Here is a 20688-nt window from a genome sequence, read left to right on the forward strand (position 1 = left end):
GGCTGTGAAAATATTTACAGATCCCTTACATCCCGGACATAAACTGTTTCAACTTCTGTCCTCAAAATGACGCTATAGAGCACTGCACACCAGAACAACAAGACACAAGGACAGTTTTTCCCCAAATGCCATCATTCTGCTAAACAAATAATTCCCTCAACACTTTGTCGCTTGTATCCTTCCTATTTATATTGACTGTTTCCTAGTATGATTTGATTGCTTATTGTACCCTATGACTATCATTAAGTGTTGTACCTTATGATTCTTGACTCTTGATGAATGTATCTTTTCTTTTATGTACACTGAGAACATTTGCACCAAGACAAATTCCTTGTGTGTCCAATCATACTTGGCCAATAAAGAATTCTATTCTATTTGTCCTTGGACATTGTCATTCTACAAATTTGTTCTTTGTAGACACACATTCTCCTTTGCCAAAATCTGCAAGATGGCAGACACATTAAGATCAAAACCTCGTCTCATATGTACTAATGTCATGCCATAACCACCATCTTGATCCCTTTGAACCTTGATTCCTGACGGGCTCAAGATTGATTCAGTCTTCCATCCTTCCGAGATCAGTAAAACAAGAACCCAGATTGTAGGGGGCAATATGGTGACTGTAAACTCTGTAAACTGTTTAGAGAAGGTTGTAAAGGATTATAAAGTGGTGCATCAGTCTATTGCTATTCCACATAAATGCCCTGTCATTCAGTTTCCTTAAAACGGCATTAATTTTCATAGTACTTTAACATTTGTTTGGAATATTTAATTGTTACTGGATTTGGGGGCGGGTTGTATATTTGTGGTTTTTTTTGGGGGGGGGAAGATAATAAATTGAGTAATCTGAGTCATTATTTGGTGTCATATTTTTGTCATCCCATTGTTTCTGATAAATGAACTGGAGTTCATAAAAGCTTAGGCCTTTTAATAAAATGTGTTAGTTGCTAATAAAAGTTCCACCATAGATTATCATAGCTCTCCTCCTACAATATTGATAATTAAATCATGGAAAGCCAGGGAGGCCTCATATGCTTGAATATATGATTGCAGAATTAAACATCGGAGAACCTCATTGATTGCCTTAACTCTATTAAAGTACTAGAATTGTGACTATTAATTTTTCTAACAATTTAATTCTCATTTTAATGAAAAAATGGAATGCACATTTTCCATCAAATTGAATGATTTGATTGATTGTGTTTCTATTAATCCTTTAACTTATTTTATCCTATTGCTGATAGGTAGAGAAACACATGGAGTCTATCCTAGCCAAGAAATATGCGATAGACTTTGAGGTCTTTCAGCATCTGCCTCCAAATATACATGTTGACTTTCATGTAAGAGGTGGAATTTATGAGAGCACATGTATGATCCTTGGTAAAAAAAATAAGTTCTTTGAGGAATAAAATTAAGTTAGTATATCATGTGCTTGAAGGTCTGATAAACTCATTTAACTCATTTTAATATTGAGTAAACAATTTGCTTGTATTTTTATCTTGCATAAATTCTTCAGCATTTGGACATAAAATGTGCTCAAACACCTATGTGCTATGTATGGATGTGTGCAAGTGTGTGCATGCATACGTTGATAGGTCACTCACTTGCTAATCAATGTTTTTAGCCTAGCAGGTTGTATGAATGCAGCCAGTATTGCTACACATAGTCCACTTCTAGAGAACTAATAGAAACTTCCCTCCTGAGTAAGACAGCTAGGCGGCTCTCCATTCAGTAATCAATTCTACTCACCTCAAAGACTATAATGAAAGCCAACCGAGCTGCTAAAACATGCCAGAACTGTAAGGTGAATTCATATGGAGTTGAACTCCATGGAGGTGCTCTGTAATCTCTATACCTGTAACAGAAGCAGAGAAGGACAACAGTTGACTCTATCTGTCTGTCTAGCCAGTGATCCTTTTCAGATGTCAACATGCACACCCATTCAACATGCACACATGCCCATCACATTCTTAGATATATGCATTTTGTATACACACCCACACCCACACTTGGTCCCACACCCATCCACCCATCTATTTATCCATCTGTTCCTCCATCCGCTCATCTACATACATATAAATATATACATAGATATGCATATCTCACCCATACAGACACAGATAGATAAACAGAAATATTTCACCACCACAGGGCAGAATGATTGAAGAGATAACCATGCTTATACATGAAAAGGGTTGGGCATTTCATAACATTTTATTATTTATCCGGTTCTATTTATTATATTGAATTTCTGGTTAATGATCATAATGGATAGTATATATCTCTTATATTAGATGCACACACACACACAGGGAAATATCTGCAGATGAAGAAATGGGATAACAGCAAATGGAAAGAGGAAAATGAATATGGGTCAGTTTGCTTCTCCTAATCTCAAACTCTCCAGATAGCTGCAGCAGAAGCCATTTAAATGTAGGTTGGATTAGGCTGCATTAGGAAAAAGCACATTATAAAATGTGATCCTTAATTATTTATGGGACATCCACACCATGTGCACTAGGGATGTAACTAGCAAGGGAGAGGACTTTTTCTGACAAGAAGAGATGAAAGTAGTTTTTTTTTGTTTGTTTTGCATCCTTTCTCAAAGGAATAGCTGTTTCTCTGATTGGTGGCTTTGTTGCTGAACTTTTACTGAGATTTTTGTTTATGTCATTTTTATCCTTACTTTGTTACACTTTGATATTTTTTACATTGCTAAAAATACCTTTCAGTCCTAGAGACTTAGGAATATAAATACTTTAAATCAATTAAAAACAATGAATGCATATCTCACCAAAATAATTTATTGAATTCACTTAAAGATATATAGTGTGACAATTTCAGAATCTTATTCAATCCCCATAAATATGAATGTCTTTCCATTTGCATGGATTCCATTAATCGAAAGTTAAAAAGCAAATGTAGAATCTAGGATTTTGACAGTTTCCTCATAGAATTAGAATGATCTCCATCCTGGAAGTTACAAAGGCATATTTGTAATATATACCTGCAGTATCCTGAATAACCCTTGCCAAGTTCGCTCAGATCAAATATTGATAAGCTACTGTTGACATATCCTTTCAAACATCTAGGAGATAAAAAAAGAATAATCAATACATTTGGTCCTGAAGAATTACTTTGTCAGGAACCTGGCATGCAAAACATACTTCATTCTCCCTGTTCACCCTTATCCATGCATGCCTACATATGTTATGGCATGCTGGTCATATCTTCAGTGGATGATGAGGACAAAATGTCATAGAATTTCATATGGGATAGCAGGAGCTATGCTGCAAGAAAATCATAAAGCTCTGAGTATGTGCGATGAAGCTTATGCCTTGGAAATTGATGCATGCACATGTGGAATTTTTTTCTTTGGCTCAGAAATCCTGACTAATGCTAAATAGAAACCTCCTTCCTGTCATTCAGTTTCAACAATTATGGGGTGCTGAATGAAACTAGTTTCCTTCTCAAAGTGAAGAAGGATGTCAAATTGTGCTTATGGAAAGTATTCTGATAGACAGCCCCTACTATAGAAATCCATATTTGGAATCCTGGACTGGAGGCATTATTTTCACATGATGGTGTCAATGGTGAAATAATGGACACCAAGGTATCATTGACAGTTAATTTGGAATGGAGTAATATTTCAGTTTGCTAAATAGTTTTTTGGTTGATGGATATTTAGTATCCATCCTACAAAGAGGCATTAGTACATATCAAAAATATAAGATAATGTTGATTCCATGGAAACTTCTATTTTGATCTAATTTTTGCTGTTTTTCATGCAAGTCTGATTTAAACTCAAGAAATACATATTTTTGTTCCTGCTCAGATCTAAAAGAAAATGTTAATGAAATGAGGACCATGCCAAGGCATTTTCATGGAAACATTTATTGAGGTCATGGGCTAAAGCTTAGAATAGAAGCTCATCTGTTTATTTCTTTATAAAAAGGATTGAAGATTATCTGGGAAAAAAGGTTACAGCCATAGCATGGATAATGGAACAGAATTAGAGATAGAGTAAAAAAAAACTCTACCTGCATGATACAATAACTCCTGGGTTATACCTACCTATTAAATGTGTAACTGTCAAGCCAAAGAATCAAAAAACATTGTCAATCGAAATTTAAGAAATTGTTAATAGCAAAATAAATGAAACTGAAACAGTAGACTATTAAGTTATAAATTGTCTAGCTCAGAAGTAAGCAATCTGATTAATTATAAGGTTTTGGACTTCAATCATAGCCGCATTGTTCATGAAAGTTGTGGCCCAAAACACATGGAGGATAGTTTCTTTTTAACATAGATGGCCTACTTTTGATATTGTGGATTATCTGTATTTTTGTAAGCAAACCCCTGCTATGGTCTGCTGATGAAATGCTAGATTTAGTGATATCAGGATATGAGATATACTTAAATGAATGTTTTGAGGTTGGGGGAATGCAAATAGGAAATTTTCATAATATTATTTTCATGGTTCTGGATTTTAGTTTCATCCTAAGTAAGGACCTGATGAACAGCTTAATTTGAATTAGTCTAGGAAATAAACATCTGCTTACAGAACCAGACTATGAACTTGCCCTTTGTTGTCACAGTAAATGACCGAACTTGTAATATTATTTGATTTGTGTGATATTTGTCACAGGTAGCATAATTTTTTTTAAAAAAAATTTCACAATCTTGAGCATATTAAGACACTGAAACTGTGAAGCTGTTCCACTGAATACAACAAACTTAAAAACAACACAGTTCAGGGGCACAAGCTGAAGACGATGATTCTGCAAGTAGATATTAAATAAGATGATTTTTGAGCTTCATTGGCACAGCCTTTGGTATAGATGTAGTTTGTCAAAATAGCAAAGTCACAGACAAATTGCAAGAGGTAAATTCCCCAAGGGGGAAGGTAAATCTGCTGACAACTTGATGAAAATGCAAAAGTTAGGATATCCGTTTAAAAAAAAAAAGTATAGCAAAAGGCAGAATTACTTTTCCTGTCTGTATCCTTCGTTAATACAAGGTCCATATTTGTATGCATAAACAAAACGTGGGATATAGTCCGAAGTAATGGCAATGACAAAAGCATTGGTGATTACAGCTAGAACTCCTATTCCCTCGAGAATACCATACCAGATACCTAGAAGAAAAGAATTACAGTATGACTAAATACAAAGCTGTTAAAGCATCATAAAGATTTATCCAGTTACATAACAGAATTAAACAGCAATTTTCAACAATGCTGTGTGTCTTGGGCTTAATTTGAATTAGTCTAGGAAATAAATATCTGCTTTCAGAACCAGACTGTGAACTTGCCCTTTGTTGTCACAGTAAATGATAATCCATTTTGCCTCGCTTATAATTCTAACATCATACATGCGTGAAAAATGGTGTTTTCATACTATATAGACTTATTACAGTCTCAGCTGAATGGTGGCAGTATAGAAATGGAACAACTGCCTGTTTGGTTCAGTTCATTGCCTTTTTAGCATCGAACTCAAAAACCGTCTAGACAATGGAGAGAAGGACCTGTACATTGACTACCATGCTGACTGTATCAAAAGTAAGCCACGCAACCCAATACTCAGCTTTTACCCTCAACCACAACCCTACCTCAACCGATCCACCATCACACAAGACTAGGCACGCACGCCCCCAACTACCTCAATTCCAACTACTGCCGGCCTTAAATGCAAACTACTCAATGCAAGAAGCCTCGTGAATAAAATACCTGAATTTCTCATCCTCCTAAATATGGCTAACTTCGACATTATATTTGTCTGTGAAACATGGCTCAGTGCATCTCTCCCTGACTCCATTACCACAGTAAGAGACTATCATGTTTACCGATCAGATCGTGAAAATCGTCGAGGAGGTGGTGTTGCTATATTCTATAAAAAATCCTTACATCTAAAAAAATGTCCAAGTTACCCAGGAGCTTGCCCTTCCTGAAACCATCATCTGTGAACTATCCTTAAATATCACAATTCGATTCTTACTATGTTACAGAGCACCTGATTATGACATCGAACATGTAAACAAGCTAAATACATTACTAACATGGGCTGCATCCTGCCCATACCCTTTTATCCTTCTTGGTGATTTCAATCTATCTCATATTGACTGGACCCTAAATGACTGTACAACTGAAATCATACACACAACCTTCTATAATGCTACTACAAATCTGGGACTGGAACAACTAGTTACCAACAACACTAGACTAAACAACTGCCTCGATCTCATCTTCTGCAACAGTTTGAATTTAATTTACGGAATACAAACTAAAGAACCCTTTTCCAGTAGTGACCACAATATGATTGACTTTTGTCTCAACATACGTCCACACAAAAATCACCACAATGATGTAATCCCCAAGTGTAACTTCAAAAAAGGCAACTATGATCTTATAGACAACGATCTCTCATCCCTTGATTGGCAATCTCTATTCACTGGATGCAATACTGTTGAAGACCATTACAACATATTTTTACTTGAAGTCAAAAGAGTCATCAAACTATATGTTCCAACAACAACTCCCAAAACAAAACAAAAAATCAGATTACCCATATCAATAAGGAAACTTCAATCCAAAAGAGATCACTCTGGCGGAAAAACAAATCTGGTCACGTTGCCAATTTCAAAAACCGATACAAAAATTTATGCCACCAGATAAAGACTGAATGCACCAATTATCACATTAAACAAGAGGAAAACCTTCTAAGCACCAATTCCACCCGTGCTTTTTACAATTTTGTAAACAACAAACTAAAAGACTCAAGGTCCATCCCTCCCTTGATAGGACCTGATGGTAAAGACTGCAACGACGACACCATTAAAGCCAACAACTTTAACACATTCTTCGGCTCAGTATTTGTAAACAGCAATGGATCATGCCCAGTATTTCCTAGCCGTACCACAGATAACAACAATGATCTAATACATATCGATTTCACAGAAGACAATGTTGAAAAAGCACTACGCAACCTAAAACCATCTCTATCTATTGGACCGGATGGAATATGTGCCTACTTCTTAAGAAAGCTATCCACTGCCATAGCCAAACCTCTAAGCATAATCTTTGAAAAATCTTTCAGGACCAGCTCCTTGCCTAACCTATGGTCACAAGCCACAGTCATCCCCATCTTCAAAAAGGGAGACCCAAGCCTAGTTGAAAATTACAGGCCAATCTCCTTATGCTGCGTCACCTGTAAAGTCATGGAATCAATTATTAACCAATCCATCATCCTCCACTTAGAGACAAACAACCTACTCTCCAATAAACAATTTGGTTTAAGAAAAAAACTATCCTGTAATCTGCAACTCTTACACTGCAAAAACATATGGACGACACAACTCGACCAGGGCAAAGCAATAGACGCAATCTACATAGACTTCTGTAAAGCCTTTGATTCAGTGGTACACGACAAACTACTCCTAAAAATAAAATCCTATGGTATCTCTGGACAACTGAATAACTGGATAGAAGCATTCCTATCAAACAGACAACAAATGGTCAAAATCGGGAGCGTCCTATCAAATCCAGTACCTGTCAATAGTGGTGTCCCTCAGGGCAGTGTTCTAGGACCAACTCTCTTCATACTCTACATAAACGACCTCTGTGATCATATTAAGAGCAATTGCGTCCTCTTCGCTGATGATGTAAAGCTGTTCAATACCACAGACAATACTGCTACCCTACAAAAAGATCTTGACTATGTATCTGAATGGTCAAACAAATGGCAACTTCAAATCTCAACAAATAAATGCTCTGTCTTACATATTGGCAAAAAAATCAGAAAATAAAATACAAGCTGAATAGTCAAGAACTTGTTGATGACTCAAGCTCTGTAAAGGACCTTGGAATACTCACCTCTAATGATCTAAGTGCTAGAGCCCACTGCAACTACATAGCCAAAAAGGCATTAAGAGTTGTTAACCTAATCCTACGTAGCTTTTTCTCTGGTAATATCACACTACTAACCAGAGCATACAAAACATTTGCTAGACCAATACTCGAATACAGTTCATCAGTCTGGAACCCTCATTACGTATCTGATATTAGCACAATTGAGAAAGTCCAGAAATATTTCACAAGAAGAGTTCTCCACTCTTCTACTCGTTATAGAATACCTTATACCACCAGACTTGAAATTCTTGAACTAGAAAACCTTGAATTACGCCGTCTTCGGTCTGACTTAAGCATGGTATATAAAATCATACATTGCAATGTCCTACCCGTCAATGAATACTTCAGCTTCAACCATAACAACACAAGAGCACACAATAGATACAAACTCAAAGTAAACCGCACCAAACTTGATTGCAGGAAATACGACTTCAGCAATAGAGTGGTCAATGTCTGGAATACTCTACCCGACTCTGTAGTCTCTTCCCCAAACCCCAAAAACTTTAACCTTAGACTGTCTACTATTGACCTCACCCCTTTCCTAAGAGGTCTGTAGGGGGCGTGCATAAGCGCACCAACGTGCCTACCGTCCCTGTCCTATTGTTTCTCTTATTCTTTTATTTTTCTTATATGTACCCATTTCATGTATCCACAACTATGTATACACTTATACTTACTATCTTGTAAACAATTGGCAAATCAAATAAATAAAATAAATAAAATAAACAGAGGTAAGTCTCTAAGGGTCTCTTGTTCAAGGTCTTTAAGTCTTTCAAAACTACTGTTCTTCCCATTTCAGTCTACCTAACATCATTTGTTTTATTAATGAAAAACCACACTGGAATCTATGCACATGTGACTGACTTATAAAATGCACATTACGTTTTACAAAAACGTAATTTTGCCCTCAAAAAATTCACAGTAAGAAAAATTGCAATGGATCCATAATGACATATTATTTCTGCTGAGGAAGTCTAACGTTGGCAACACACTGATTACATATAGAGAAATCTCACCTATGTCAGTTGCTCTTGCAGGCATTGGCCTCCTCCACTGTGTGACAAACTTGTATGCATCAAGCCTGATTTCTATAATATTATTAAGCAAAGCCAGCAAAGGTGCTAGTGGAAAAGCAGCAACAAAGATTGTAGTAAAGCCAAATTGGAGAACTAGAAAGAAAGTTCACATGATTAGAAACAGGAAAACTTGTAAGTAAATCCTCTACCTCCCAACAAAAGAAGCATCTTCTTTTCTATCATAATGCTCACCCATTTCCAAATATTCATCCATTAGACCATGGAGATTCATGGGCTGTAGATTCCAATCTTTTTCCCACTGAGATAAGGACACTTTATGCTCTAGTAACTGACCTCCTTTCTTGATCTTGCGTCGTGACCACCAATTCTGGAGTAACCTACATTAGATAGACAGAGCATGAAATCTGTAGTGTCACCTGCAGGATTCCCCCCCCAAATGATGTTTGGATTCATCATTCTCTTCCTTAGACCACCTAAAGAAAGGAGATCCCTGTTTGTGCAACTACTATTCAACATATACTTAAATCATTATTTTGAACATATTGTCTCATTCATGGATGTGTGCATGTATAAACCCACTGCATCTTTTTTATTTAATAAGTCCAGAAACAAAAAGGTCTCACTGAAAATTGGGGGCAACCATGTCTGTATCAAAATTAGCAAAGAGCATAATTTGCAGGAACAGGAAAAATATTTTTATTTTGTAGAAATATAAAAATGCTATGCATCATACTTACGGATAACCAAGTTCCATAAAATTGTTCCACATTTGTTTTAAAACCATGATTACACCCATTTGCAGACAGAGGTCTATTAAGCAGCCACTTGGATGACACTATGGGAAAAAGTTAGTTTAAAATAAAAATATTTTTTTTAAAATTTAAGCCATTCTTCAAGGCAGTTCAATCACAGTAATTAATTTGTTATATCAGGCAAATAATTTTATATCATTTGATGATTTATTTATCATATTTACATGGCCATCCATAGGACAAAACATGATTTGTGATTATGATGAGTCATCAAGTTAGTGTTGACAAGATTGACAGCCCTAAAAAGCATAAGTCATAAATCAGAATGGAGCTAGAAGGGAACTTGAACTCTAGTCCAACTCAAGCAGGACACATGATACCATTTCAAACAAGTGGCTGTCCAGTCTCTTTTTAAAAACCTTCAGTGATGGAACACCCACAACTTCTGAAGGCAAGCTGTTCCACTGGTTAATTGTCCTCACTGTTAGAAAGTTCCTCCTTAATTCCAGGTTGCTTCTCTCCTTGATTAGTTTCCATCTATTGTTTCTTGCCCTGCTTTTTTTTTTTGCCTTGGAAAATAAGTTGACCCCCCCCACACTCTTCTTTGTGGCAGCCCCTAAAATACTGGAATACTGCTAGCATGTTACCCTCGTCCTTCTTTTCTGTAGATTAGACAGAAGTATTTAGCCTATCAGCAACCAAAGAAACGAACAGTTGTGAAAATTAATGTTAAAAGGCAGTAGTTTGTAAATTAAGATAAAACTGGGTGAATAAGAAATACTATTACCTCTTCTAATCTCCATTTGTTAAAAAGTTTGTTGTACATTCCAGGACGACCAGCAAATCTGAAAGATAAGATTTCTGTTCCTCAACAAAATGTAGCATGAAGAGAAAATTTTTACAAGTTGATAAATAGAAAAGGTTAAGCTTAGTTTAGAATGATTTTGAAATTGTGTACATATCTTATAACACTAACATAAAAATAACTTCTAGAAAACCCAGTGAAAGAGATGGATCATAACCTTAGTTGTTGTGATGCATATTGACAGCACTCCATTCTAGTTTTTTCTGGTGTTTATTGTGAAATTATTTACATTATTTGAATCTAACAGTCTGAGCATAGACAATGGCATAGCTTTTTGTAACTTTCCATGAAACAGCAGTGAGGGTCAAGGAGTTTGAGAACAATATGTACAAAATAGAGCATGAAAATTCATACAGAAGAAAGCCAGGAGTTAGAGACTGTAATTGGCAGAGGAACAAAGACGCAATCAAGAAAATTGAAACAACGCAATCCTAGCATCTGCAAGAGGAGGCAAGTGAGAAAAACAAATTTTAATGGTACAGGGCAAACACTGTCTCTTATATACTTGCACACTGTAGTGCCCATTTTTCATCAATACAGTTAGAAACAGATGTCTGTGAATGCAATTCCCATATTACAATATGTATTCACCAAATATAATTTACACCATTTATCTCTGTGGGCAATCTATTGATCTCAAGTAGTGGGTCATTTGCTTTGTAAGCAAAAAACAAATGAAGGAGAGATATAAATACTTATCTGAGTTTCAAACATGTGTATACCATGTAATAGATACGTAGTGAAATATGCAAGTGTACACTTATCACATCTCCCCTCCCCTCCCTCTGATCTGCCTCCCTCCCTCCCTCCCTCCCTTCTATTTAGGCACTGGATTGTGAAGCATGCTTTACTGTCCAAGGGCATTGTCAACCCTCTAAAAACAATGGCAATACATCACAAAAATATTTTCTCAATTCACTTTAAGTTAACTTACCTTCCAAGAAAAAATGCAATGTAGAAAATAGAACTGTTTAAATTGACAAACTGGAAAAGAAACATTTTCAAAGCAAAACTGTTTTCCCACTCTGAGTCTGTTCTGGGGTGTTCTATAAAAAGAAAACAAAAAGTCTCAACAAAAATTCCATCATAGACCGTCAAAGAACAAAACAATTTAAGCACATACCATTTAGATTTCAATCTTCCTCTTAAGTCAAATCTGAAACTTGGAATGGTAAGAATACAGTTCTAAATTCTAGCCATAAAATCGATCTATAGTGAAAATCTGGGAGCCTTGGTACATTCTCACGTGGAAGGAGATTATAGTGGTATACAAATACATCAAACAAACAGATATAAAATATTTGCCAATACAATACATTTCTCTCTATATATATATATCCAAGCAACTGTATTCTTGGTAGTAAATCCATGGAACTCAATGCTAAATGTATTACCATTAATGTAGGACTGTAATAGAAATTTATTATAATTCTGTGACCATTAATTTCTTCAGTGTATTGGATACCTGGATGAATCTTACTAATTAGATATTCAATATCATTTTCAATAGAATGGACAGTTTTGTGTTTGATGCCTATTATTTGTGAGTGTTTTTAGTCTTTAAAATCCTTTATTGTTAATATTAAATGTAACTCCTCTTGAAATTAGGGTGTTCAGGTCTGGGCTAGGTGACAGCGATGAGATGAAGAAAGCTGTAACATTTGCTGTCACCCTGTTTCATTCAGATTTTTGGAACCCAGGATTGGTAATCCTAATGAAAATTAGGAACAGCTTGCAGTTGTGAAGGAATGCAAAGTTGAATAACTATGCATGTATGCAAAAAAGGTGGATAGTCAGTTACTCCAATCCCTTTTAGCTTATTGAAAAGGATTATTAGCAAGATAAGATTCAGGGTTTTAACAAAAAGTTCTTTCCCTAGAGGTATATTGCTGGTTTGGATACAGCCCTACAGACTGTAGAGCCAGTTCAGTCTAGTGCAGGGGTCAGCAACCTTAAACACTCAAAGAGCCACAAAACTCCTAACCGGAAATCCCCGTTCAATTCTGGAGACGACCAGACAATATGGCAGTTCCCCCATCATAGAGTCTCCTCCTAGTGTGGCATCTTTTTTCTTCTACCTGTCTTAACCAAAAGCCGTATCAATTGAGGATCCGACTGGCAACAGGGAGCCACAGCAGAGGGATGAAAGAGCCAAATGTGGCTCCAGAGCTGCAGGTTGCTGACCCCTGGTCTAGTGGTTAAGGTACCAGGCTAGAAAGCAACAGACCATGAATCACAATCCTGCCTTAGCCATGCAAGTCAGCAGGGTGACTTTGGGCCAGACACACTCTCTCTCAGCCCAAATCACCTCATAGGGATGTCATTGTGGGGCTAACTGGAGAAGGAAGGAGTGCTGGAGATGTTTGTCATCTTCAGTTATTTGTGAAAATAATAAGGGTGGGATATAAATAAATAAATAAAATGCATTAAGGTGGTGAGCAAGTAATCAGTTTATGATAATATCTGTACTTCTGGAAACTATTAGAACAATGCAGAACAATGAAGAAATAAAGCAAGATAGAATACTGTCATAACACTTTATTAACTTACTTTCTTATTTACTTGATAAGTATTTCCAATCTCAAAAGACTGATTGGTTTAAACCCCAAAATAAAGATGTTAGATTAACCCTAACAGAATAGAATATAAAATCTAAGGCCAATACTGTATTCTGCCAGTGCCACATCTCCAGTGGAACTAAAATCACCTCAACTCCTGAAGGCTTTTTGGAAGAAACTTTACTTACCTAAATCTGTTAAAAGATAGGCAACTTTTTCATATACCTGAAACCAACATAAGAAAGGAAGATACATTTTACAAACATCCCACTTTAAAGCATGATTTTAGCTCTAAAAAGTGTGTGTAAAAAATAACCTCTAATCCAACTTCTTAATGATGAATATTTCCTACTATAACAATAAAAAAAATCAAAGACAACTTATGCCTTGCCTATGAATAGCTTGACCAGGACTGTGAGTGTGTTAAGTGTTTGCCCTTGAGAGGTATGCTATATCATTAGAATGCTAACCAATTAATTGGTGAAGAATGGTGTGCTTGTCCCTGCAGATCGAATACATTTTAAACTGGAATTTCCAGTTTTATAGATATCAGTCCAAGTGAGTAATCCACACCCATTCTTCTAACTTTTAATTTCTACCCTGGAAGACTGGCAGATTTAAATCTGATATATGTTTCTTGGAGTATATCCATAACTGTAAGAGGTTTGCCTTTCTGGAGAGTGCTTTGCCTGTACTTGTTGTGTTCCAGCTATGAGACTTCAGATAGTTTTTACACTGTTAGAGAAAGGCGTAAAGGATGGATTTCCCCAGTATAAATAAACACAGAGAGCCGTTAACAAATAGCAGGTTGCTATGACACATCTATTCTTCACCATTTTAATAACACTGATAACTGCTATAGCAACGGACCCTCATTCCGTTGATGAGTTTCCTTCAAAATGACCACCTAGCAAAATTTACAGTTGAGGCAAAATCAGCTTGTCATTGTGGTCCCTGAACTCTTATCTCTCTGCTGAAATTCCTCAGGAATAAAAAAGCCTTTTTGAACAGTAAAGGAGATAAACAAAACATTTTTTTTTAAGCCTGCCTTCCTGAAACGTGCATTGCTTCACTCAATATATCTTCTTGTTCAAGCCTTTGCGCAAACCTCCTCATGCCTTGCAAGGAGAGAAATAGGAGTTCTGAAAGACCATCTGTGGAAAGGGGGCTAAAAAGTCAAGATGGCAGCTATTGAAACCCTACCACTTTTTCACGCCCTTAAAAAAAGGGCTGAGGTTTCAGTGGTATATTTGCAATAAAATATTGGCTATTTAAAAAAACCTTCTGCAGACATTCCTACATTTTGGTGTATGTAGCACTTGCTGCAAATTGTAACAATGCTTGTTTATTTGGTGTTTATTTTGAAATGAAAAAAAAAATCATCTGCAGTCATAGGAATACAGTCCTTAATATGGATAGAAAAATAGAATGCCTCTGCTATTAAAGATGTAATGTTCTTAGGGAGATTAGAGATATGGAAATAGAGGGGATGATAGCTATGAAATCCCACAACTACATTCAATTCAATAGCATTTTGACAAAGGAAGCGATTTGCTTGTTTCCCCTCAATTCAATTTTAAATAGAATGTTTAATTAAAGTCTTGTTTACTGCAGCAGGAAAGGCTTCTATGAAGTTAGACCCTGATTTGAAATGCAAATTGGACTGCATTTAACTTCCAGATTTTGCCCTTCTCTGACATTTATGATGTGTGGGCATCTGCAAATATTAAAGTTTGTATTTTCAGAATGTCCATGTTCTTTTGTTGAGTTTTATATTGCTTTTGATGGATATTAACATGCTGTAATCTAAAATACAGCTAATAACAGGGGTATGATTGATGGCAAATAGTAGTAGCAATAATATACATACACACAAACACACACACAGATTTAAGATAAATATATTTATAAAAATATCTTTTTCAGGGAAAGCAACTTTCTCAATTAAATTGTCTCATTGTGTTTAAACTGCACAAAAATAATATTACATCAAAATAGAGTGAACATATTAGAACAAATAGTTTCAAAAATTCCTACTTCAGTTAAAGGACTGAAGAGCTCTTGAATTTAGAAGTGGATGTTATGTCACTGAATGTGCTTTTCTTTTCCCCCCCAAGTGGTGTATTAGCAATTGTAATCCAGAAAATAAACAGGGGCAAGATGAAAACTAAATGTGGCTTGAATTTATTAAAATTTAAGCCACATTCAAATTCAGAACAAGTTTACAATTATGTATTTAATGTTTTTCTCTTTCTGTTCTGATATAACTTTGGAAGGCTTCCTGTGAAGATTGCAAGTATTCCCTCTGGTTTCAAACTGCCTGCACTATGTGGTTTGAAGTACCAGCCAGCTAATTAAGTCTCACTTAGTTTTCAGTCGTAGTATACCTTAGTGTGTACTATTTGGATGCCCATCTTATTACTAATAGTCTGCAGAATCAAATCGTTCTTTGTTCACCCTCTGAGAGTGCTTTAGTGCCTGATTTGGCTAGAAAGTATGAGTGCCTTTATCATGTGAGGAAGGCAGATAGCAATCAATCAATGGCTACCTCAGCCATGGCATTGACTGCAAATGCTTGCTGCAAAGCAGCCTGACTTACATCTGCTGTAATCTCATTTTCAGACCAAGCACTTTCATTTGCTATACCTTAGGGATTATCTTGTGATGGTAACAGTACTTTAGTTTTTAAAAAGCATTTTCATTCTTCTGGCTTTTGGTTTTAAGCAAGCATTTTGAGCTGTTTTGGCTGGTATATTGTAAGCTGTCTAGAAAACTATTGTTAACTCTCTAAGATAATTCAGCAATTGGCTGTGTGTTGAACACTAATTTAATCATTGTATTTTAAAATCTTTCAAGAAGCTCAGGCTTATTTACAAGTGTCTATGGAGATACTTGATCATCTAGGTCTGGGGTATCAAACTCAAGGCCCAGGGGCTGGATCTGCTTAGATGGCCTGTGGGACCACCCTGGAAAAAGCAAAGGACTGGCCCATGGTGCTTCTGCCAGCAAAGTTTTCACTGGCAGAGGGTTGCAGGAAGCCATCACAACCAAAAATGGAGCTCGGGAGCCCGTTTTTGCTGGCAGAGTGCTTGGGCCACCAAAGGCACACCAGAGATGAGTGAAAATGAACTGGTCACCCCAAAATCAAACACAACCCTGAGGTGGCCCTCAATGAAATTGAGTTTGACACCCCTGATCTAGTTCATGGTTGTCCCAAAGATGTTTTTTTCTAAAAGGCAATCAGACTTTCTTGGTTTTTTCTTTGAAAATGTTTCACTTCTCATCCAAGAAGCTTCTTAATTTCTGAACTGAAGAAGCTTCTTGGATGAGAAGCTAAACATTTTCAAAGAAAAAAACAAGGAAGCCTGGTTGCCTTTTGGAAAACAGCACCTTTGAAATATTTATTTAAAAAGATCTTCCCCCACATTCACATTATAGTCACGGCAACATTGTTGTGGGCATTACATTGAAAGATAACTAATTAACTCTGAATTCCATAACACAGTAGGATCCCAATCCTTAGTCTCACTAGCTTTTATTACACTAGCTCTTGATATTAATTTTGATAGACTTAGCATTTTAATCAGCTTACATAATCAAAATAGGTCTGTGTTATTTCTTAAAAACTGAGCAATTACACATATCTGAACAGGAAGAAATTCAAAAGTAAATTAGATTCTAAACTGGAATCAGTTCCATTCAGATTTGTTGAGATCATAGCAAACCAGCAAACATAGTGTTTATATTTTAATACGTTTATTAATATATCTAAATTATCACACACATACCCAAAAAGTCAGGAACTTACTACATTAAGGGACATGATGATTATAAAGTTGATACAGACTCCAGTGCCTGAAGTTGCAAACTGCCAGTACATTTTTATGAAATGCCACTGGAAAGAGGCAAACCGCTCCATAGCCACTAGACGATAGACTACCACTGCGAACACTGCAGTTAGCACTAATGAAATCTGCAGATACATAAAAATTCAAGAAACACATACAATTGAGCATTAAGACAAAGACTTGACTCCATTATTATGTGATTCGTCTGTACAGGTAGTCCTTGACTTACAATAGTTCATTTAGTGATCGTTCAAAGTCACAACAGCACTGAAAAAAATGACTTGTGTCTATTTTTCACGCTTATGACTTGTAGCATCCCCATGGTCACATGATCAAAATTCTGACGCTTGACAACTGACTCATATTTATGACCGTTGCAGTGTCCTAAGGTTATGGGATCCCCTTTTTGTGGACTTCTGACAAGTAAAGTTGATGGGGCAGTTAGATTCACTTAACAGCTGTGTTACTAACTTAACAACTGCAATGATTCACCTAATAACTGTGGTGAGAAAGGTTATAAAATAGGGCAAAATTCACTCAACAAATGTCTCCCTTAGCAACAGGTACGTTGAGCTTCATTGTGGTTGTAAGTTGAGGACTACCTATATTATTCATTAGATCAGACTAATTTGACAAATGTAACAAGGAATAGAACAAGAAGTAAACAATTTCAGAGATTTTACCATGAAAAAAATTCCTGACACAGATACCATCAGTCGACTTAGTTTATCAGGAAAAGGTTGAAAAGGTTCAGGCTTTCCGGTTATAGGATTTACTCGCTCCACTTGAGAATATTTTGCTTCAAACTGGGGACGAAGTTCTTCCTGCAATTGTAAAGTTTTAGTTTAGTCCGGACATGTTTGTGTGTGGATATATGTCTCTCTGTACTGGGACTATATGCATGTACATCCAAATTCTAGAGTTCTGTTGGCTGCAAAAACAAGCTAGCATTATAGAAACACATTCTAAGAAAATGATCCTGGCATGAAAATATAATATAGAAACTATTTATTTGTTTCTTTGCTTGCTTGTCAATCAAACTTGTATGCTGCTCATCTAGCCGAAGATGACTCTCTCTATAAAAGTGATTGAAAGAACTTTATCATCTATCTCTATCTCTTTAAATGCTTAATTCAGTCAACATTCTATTATTATTCATGATCATTTGTCAGGCTGTAATCTTGTGTGTGTAATTATTTGAATGTGCGTGTATGTGTGTGTGTACACACACATACACACACGCACATTCAAATAATTAGGTATAAAAGAAATCAAGTTGAAGTATTAGCTGTCAAAGAGGCAGACATGTTGCAGGATACCTGTCACTCTTGAAAAACCAATGCATGCTGATATCAAAACTGCTATTATAAAGGATTCTTACCTCTTCATCTTCCCAGTCTATGAGGTCCCAATCATAAGTAAGTACAGCTCGTCGTCTTTTCCAAAACTCTAAGAAGACTGTAGCTGTAAAAAAAACAACATGAAATATATGTCAATAACTTATCACTGAGGCGATTGACAGTGTATTGGTTCACAATTCCAAATTCAAAAAATAATTCTGAGAAAATGGAATTATCTATTTTCTTGAATACTTTTGTAGCACAGGTTATTCAGTTTTCTAAGATATGTAACCAATATTGATGTAAGCTATGCCGAAACCTATATGGCATAACTTCCATATCTCCTTGAAAATGGTGAGGTATTATTAAATCCATAAATTCAATTTGCTAAAGTAAAAGGAAGTTCTTGGAACTAGTTAAGAAATATTGCATATCTGCTTTCATGTGAAAATTCACGGTGATGGATTTTTCAGCTTTAAGTTGCAAATGTCATACTTTGAAAAACAACAACAACAAAAAGAGATGCTATATCTATAGACTTTCCACTAATCTAATGATAATCCCAGGGCTGGCTTTAGGCTATGGCCAAAGACATACTGATTTGAGGCACCAAAACATAGGGGACATCAATACCACCTCTCCTTCCAAATAGTTTTAAAAATACAAATCATCAACATCAGCAGAAGATGGTGCCCTAAGTCAATGTGGCTGAGGAGTAGCACGTGTCCTTAAGTAGGCAATGCTTCGATGGTCACATTTTCAGTCTTACAAACATTGAAGAAAGGCAAGATGGTTGGAGACTGCACTGATAAGCTTTATCATTTTATTTTTCCATAGCCACCGCTCCATCTTCATCTTGCAGAAGATTCCACTGACCTTTGGTTGTCTTTTTCTGAACATCATTTTGCTTGCAGAAGATTCCCACTGACCTTTGGTCGTCTTTTTCTGAACATCATTTTGGCTATGTTATATAATTCAAGTTTTTAATTTCTCACTCAAGAGCATTGTGCAGTGCTTACATGTCAGGTTACCTGTAGGTCACCTTAAAGAAGAGAGCTTGCCCTTTTTCAATGTGTCCTGGAATTTGTTATGGCATTTATAGTATGGAATTAAAAACAGGTGGGTGGAGATTCTAACCATGGCAAATTTCCTGGTAAAAGAAACCTTAAAACTTCTGCCCCAGATATCTTGAATTCTTTATTGGGGGTTTATATAATAGGACAGAAATTCATCCATCCATCCATCTTAAATGGCTGTTCATTTCACTATAGGAACTCTGAGCAACTAACAGCTTTTAAACAACATTTAAACAAAAGCCAGCAGGGTTGGGGCCATTCTAATCTTGGGGAAGAAATTGTATTTCCCACTAAAATGTTAATTATAGCTTTTAATATAGGAGTTGAGGAATAGAATAGCAATGGCATTTTAGGTTGTTCTTTAGCACTCTCTGGGTTGTTTACAATGTAAGCATTACTTGCATACTGGCCCCAACAATGGGTCCTCATTTTACTGACCTTGGAAGGCTAGAAGGCTGAGTCAACCTTGAGCCTTGTCATGGTCAAATACCAGGCTGTGAGCAGAGTATGCTTGCAGTACTGCACTTAATCACTGTGCCAACAGGGCTCTTACTATATACCTTCAGTTTTATCACTAATACCATACCTGCAAACGTGGTACTTAAAACATGGTTCAATATTTCATTTTGGCATTGTGATGCTTAGAAAAGGATATCCATTTACTTAAAATATTACACACTGGAAAAGGCACAACTTCATAGAACTGGATCTATCTACTATACTTTTTGTATTTGAATTTCAATAATTATGGAAGTCATTTTGATGCCATATTAGGTATATATTACCCGCAGTCATATTTTGAGATGATAGTTATAGAAATTTAGTACATAAAAATAAATAAGTAAAAGGAATCATGAATCATCATAATGAGACTTTACAATATTCTTAATTATACAGTTTTGGGAAAGACATGTATCCTGTTCTGGTGCAGAGTAGCTTGTCAGAGAAATTATCTGAAGTAGTCTATGAAGTATCCTTAAATACTTCAAGAATTTTAACTAAGAAGAAACCCAGCATATTTCAGTAACACCTGAGTGAGTTCTTTTCCCAAAACATTTAGAAAAAACATAACCTTTCCAAAGTGGATTTTTGACTATGCTGGTAGATAATCTGACACATTGCAAAGTCATCACATAAAGGAAAGGAAATAGAGTTATACCTTACAGGATATGTTTCTAAAAATGTAGAAATACTTGTCTATTTAGATCAGGGTCCCCAAACTTGGAATCTTTAAGACTTATGGACTTCAACTCCCAGAATTCTCCAGCTAGCATGCTGGCTGGAGAATTCTGGGAGGTGAAGTCCA

General features: G+C 36.1%; 1 protein-coding gene across 4 annotated transcripts in view; it reads right to left on the reverse strand.

Annotated features, from left to right (window-relative positions):
• ANO3 (anoctamin 3) overlaps positions 1 to 20688 on the reverse strand; it is a 258297-nt gene that overhangs the window by 3580 nt on the left and 234029 nt on the right. For all 4 annotated transcript variants that reach the window (XM_026664760.2, XM_087951086.1, XM_087951087.1 and 1 more), the window contains 12 exons: positions 18348 to 18430; positions 17650 to 17790; positions 16927 to 17091; positions 13307 to 13343; positions 11495 to 11606; positions 10483 to 10540; positions 9681 to 9778; positions 9175 to 9320; positions 8923 to 9075; positions 4990 to 5137; positions 3008 to 3088; positions 1750 to 1855 (listed from right to left, as the gene is read on the reverse strand). In XM_026664760.2, the coding sequence (XP_026520545.1) occupies positions 1750 to 1855; positions 3008 to 3088; positions 4990 to 5137; positions 8923 to 9075; positions 9175 to 9320; positions 9681 to 9778; positions 10483 to 10540; positions 11495 to 11606; positions 13307 to 13343; positions 16927 to 17091; positions 17650 to 17790; positions 18348 to 18430 (1328 nt within the window). The remainder of the gene's footprint in view (positions 1 to 1749; positions 1856 to 3007; positions 3089 to 4989; positions 5138 to 8922; positions 9076 to 9174; positions 9321 to 9680; positions 9779 to 10482; positions 10541 to 11494; positions 11607 to 13306; positions 13344 to 16926; positions 17092 to 17649; positions 17791 to 18347; positions 18431 to 20688) is intronic.

Source organism: Notechis scutatus, chromosome 1, assembly GCF_049901735.1.
Source record: "Notechis scutatus isolate UNSWTSFEM ecotype Mainland chromosome 1, rNotScu1.2, whole genome shotgun sequence".
NCBI lineage: Eukaryota > Metazoa > Chordata > Lepidosauria > Squamata > Elapidae > Notechis > Notechis scutatus.